General features: G+C 44.8%; 2 protein-coding genes across 2 annotated transcripts in view; both read right to left on the bottom strand.

Annotated features, from left to right (window-relative positions):
• The window catches only part of LOC111653721 (myosin heavy chain, fast skeletal muscle), a 21,630-nt gene that overhangs the window by 12,576 nt on the left and 6,463 nt on the right, over positions 1-2,591 (bottom strand). The window lies entirely within an intron of this gene.
• Positions 2-2,585, bottom strand: LOC147819204 (uncharacterized; the record flags this gene model as incomplete). Its single annotated transcript, XM_087173470.1, has 3 exons — positions 2,344-2,585; positions 236-478; positions 2-142 (listed from the first exon to the last, which is right to left on the bottom strand). Coding segments are annotated over exons 1-3 (600 nt in total), but the record flags the coding sequence as incomplete, so codon positions are not given.

Genomic DNA, 2,591 nt, shown 5'->3' with positions numbered 1-2,591 from the left:
TGGTCAGAGTGTTGACTTTGTCTTCCTCTGCCTGGAGATCATCCAGTGTTTGCTGGTGGGCCTCTTGGAGTGCTTTCTTCTCCTTGGTCAACTTGGCAATAGACTCATCTTGAGATGCCATCTCCTCTGTGAGGTTTTTCACCTGAAAATTGTATGAAAGGCTCATTTGAATGTCAACCATATATCTAAATAATGAATGTACATATATTTTGGTTTCAACTTAAATGAACCGAACCTTGTTTTCAGTGGCATGTTTCTCCTTCTCCACTTTAGCCAAGGTGAGCTCCAAGTCATCAATGTCCTTCTTCAGCTCAGAGCATTCATCCTCCAGCTTCCTCTTCTTGGCAGTCAGCTCAGCATTGATTTCCTCTTCATCCTCCAGTCTCTCAGTTGTCTCTTTGAGTTTGGCCTCGAGCTGGATTTTGCTTTTAATGAGCCCTTCACACCTTTCCTCAGCATCTGATAGGTTCTCACCTTCCTATATTTTGAGCATATACGTGGTATTTTTTAGTATTTAGACACACACAGAACATCTGACTGAAAAGGATCCGACTGTATAGTTTTTTTTTTCAATTGACCCGATGTCACTTATATTTCGGGTCCCAAGGAGAAGAGAAAGCTAGTTGTGGAGCAGGTTCGTAGACATAAGGAAATATTAAGGGGTGCAAAGGCAGTGGCCAAGGCTAAGCAGGGACAGTGGGTGAATTTGGAAGGTGTAGACAAGAAAAAGCTTAGCTGGAAAGAGCTATGTTGTATGGAGGAAAGTAGTATTAGATTTTTGATAGGGGCAACTTATGATGTATTGCCAACTCCCCAGAACCTAAAATTCGGGGTAAATGGAGACCCACTATGTTCATTGTGTTCAGGTACCGCAACTTTAAAGCATATTTTGTCAGGCTGTAAGGTTAGTCTGTCGCAAGGCAGGTATACGTGGCGACATAACCAGGTTTTAAAAAGCTTAGCTGCAGGAATTGAAGAGTTACGGAGGCAGGCAAATTTAGGAGGGCCTAAAATAAAGACAGTTGCAATCAAGTTTGTTCAAGAGGGAGAGAAAGTTGGTAAGACAACAAGGAGGCAAGGCAGCTTAGAGGGTGCTTGTGATTGGGAAATGCAGGTAGATTTAGGAAGAAAGCTTGTTGTTCCCCAGGAAATAGCCAGTACAAAACTAAAGCCTGACATAGTCTTGTGGTGTAGGAGTAGAATGAAAGTATATTTCATAGAGCTGACTGTTCCGTGGGAGGCCTTAGTTGAAGAAGCATATGAAAGGAAAAAGCTCAGGTATGCAGAGTTAGGGGCAGAAGCAGAGCAGCGAGGATGGAAAGTTAGGATTTGTACAGTGGAAGTAGGATGTAGAGGATTTGTAGCAAGGTCTGTTGTCTCTTTGGTAAGGGAGTTACGAGCAAGTGGACAGAGTGTGAGGAAAATTGTAAAGGACATGTCAGATGAGGCAGCAAGATCCAGTCAGTGGATTTGGATGAGAAGAAGTAATGGTAGCTGGGGGCCCAGCAGGGGGAGCACTTAGGATAGACAGACTCTTAGGAGAAGCAAGGAAGAAATCCAGGAAGAGGAAGTGTTTTTAAGTGGGGGTGTGGCCTGTGTGAGCCTCTTTGAGACCATGTGGTTAGTCCAGGTGAGGTGGCCTGTATTGTTTGCTTGTATTGTTTGAATTGGTGTGTAGTGTGTCTTTGGCTGTTTAAGTGAGTTTGTTTGTTTTAGGTGAGTTGCATGGTGTGGTGTTGGAGAGTGGGGGGGTAGAGCACAGCCTAATCCGGCGGGGGAGAGTTTAGCTCAAAAAGGCACCTCTCCCTGGCTCTACCTCCCTCATTGTCTTGGAGAGTGGGGGGGTAGGGGGAGGTAGAGCACAGCCTAATCCGGCGGGGGAGAGTTTAGCTCAAAAAGGCATCTCTCCTTGACTCTACCTCCCTCATTCAAAGTGGCCGCCACTTTCTCCAACTGTTTAGGGGAGTTTGTTTGCTGAATCTGCTAGTGTGTTTTGTCAGAGTTGATGATGGTGTTGTTTGTGGTAGCATAGGCAAGATAAAGAAAATAGTCGTGGTGTGAGGAGCAATGATATCTGGCATTAGGGGAGTGACTCTGGGACGCCAGTGATCACTGTCTAGCCTCCTGGAGGTGTCGTGGGACCAACTAGACGAAACACTGGTGAAAGGAGGTTCCCACCTGATGACCCCAAAGACATGTTAGTTATCACTGCTCATTAGTCTGTATGGCTAAATTAATAGTTATCATAGGACATGTTAAGCTTAGGGAGCTATTCACTGAGTCTGGTCCATTTTCTGTAGCACAAGTTTCTTGTGTTTACCTTAAATTCTGTTCTCTACTCACAGATGCTACTTGCAGTTGCAGGTCATTCTTCTCCTGCAGCAGGGAAACCATCTTCTCCTCCAGTTCCTTCTTCTTGGCCAGGGCAGTAGCCAGGTCTGATTGCATCTTCTCATAATTCTCCTTCATCTGTTGGAGCTCCTTCTCAGTCTCAGCACTCTTCAAAAGAGGCTTGATTTTGAAGTACAGGTTCATCCATGGCCAATTTTTCACATTCATGAATGAACGGATATTGTACTGGATGCTGAAGA

Source organism: Seriola lalandi, unplaced genomic scaffold (genome assembly GCF_002814215.2).
Source record: "Seriola lalandi dorsalis isolate HSWRI2012SDOR001 ecotype SW California unplaced genomic scaffold, Sedor1 jcf7180002054240, whole genome shotgun sequence".
NCBI classification, from domain to species: domain Eukaryota; kingdom Metazoa; phylum Chordata; class Actinopteri; order Carangiformes; family Carangidae; genus Seriola; species Seriola lalandi.
Note: the sequence above shows the minus strand (reverse complement) of the source record. Positions and strands in the feature narration are given on the sequence as shown.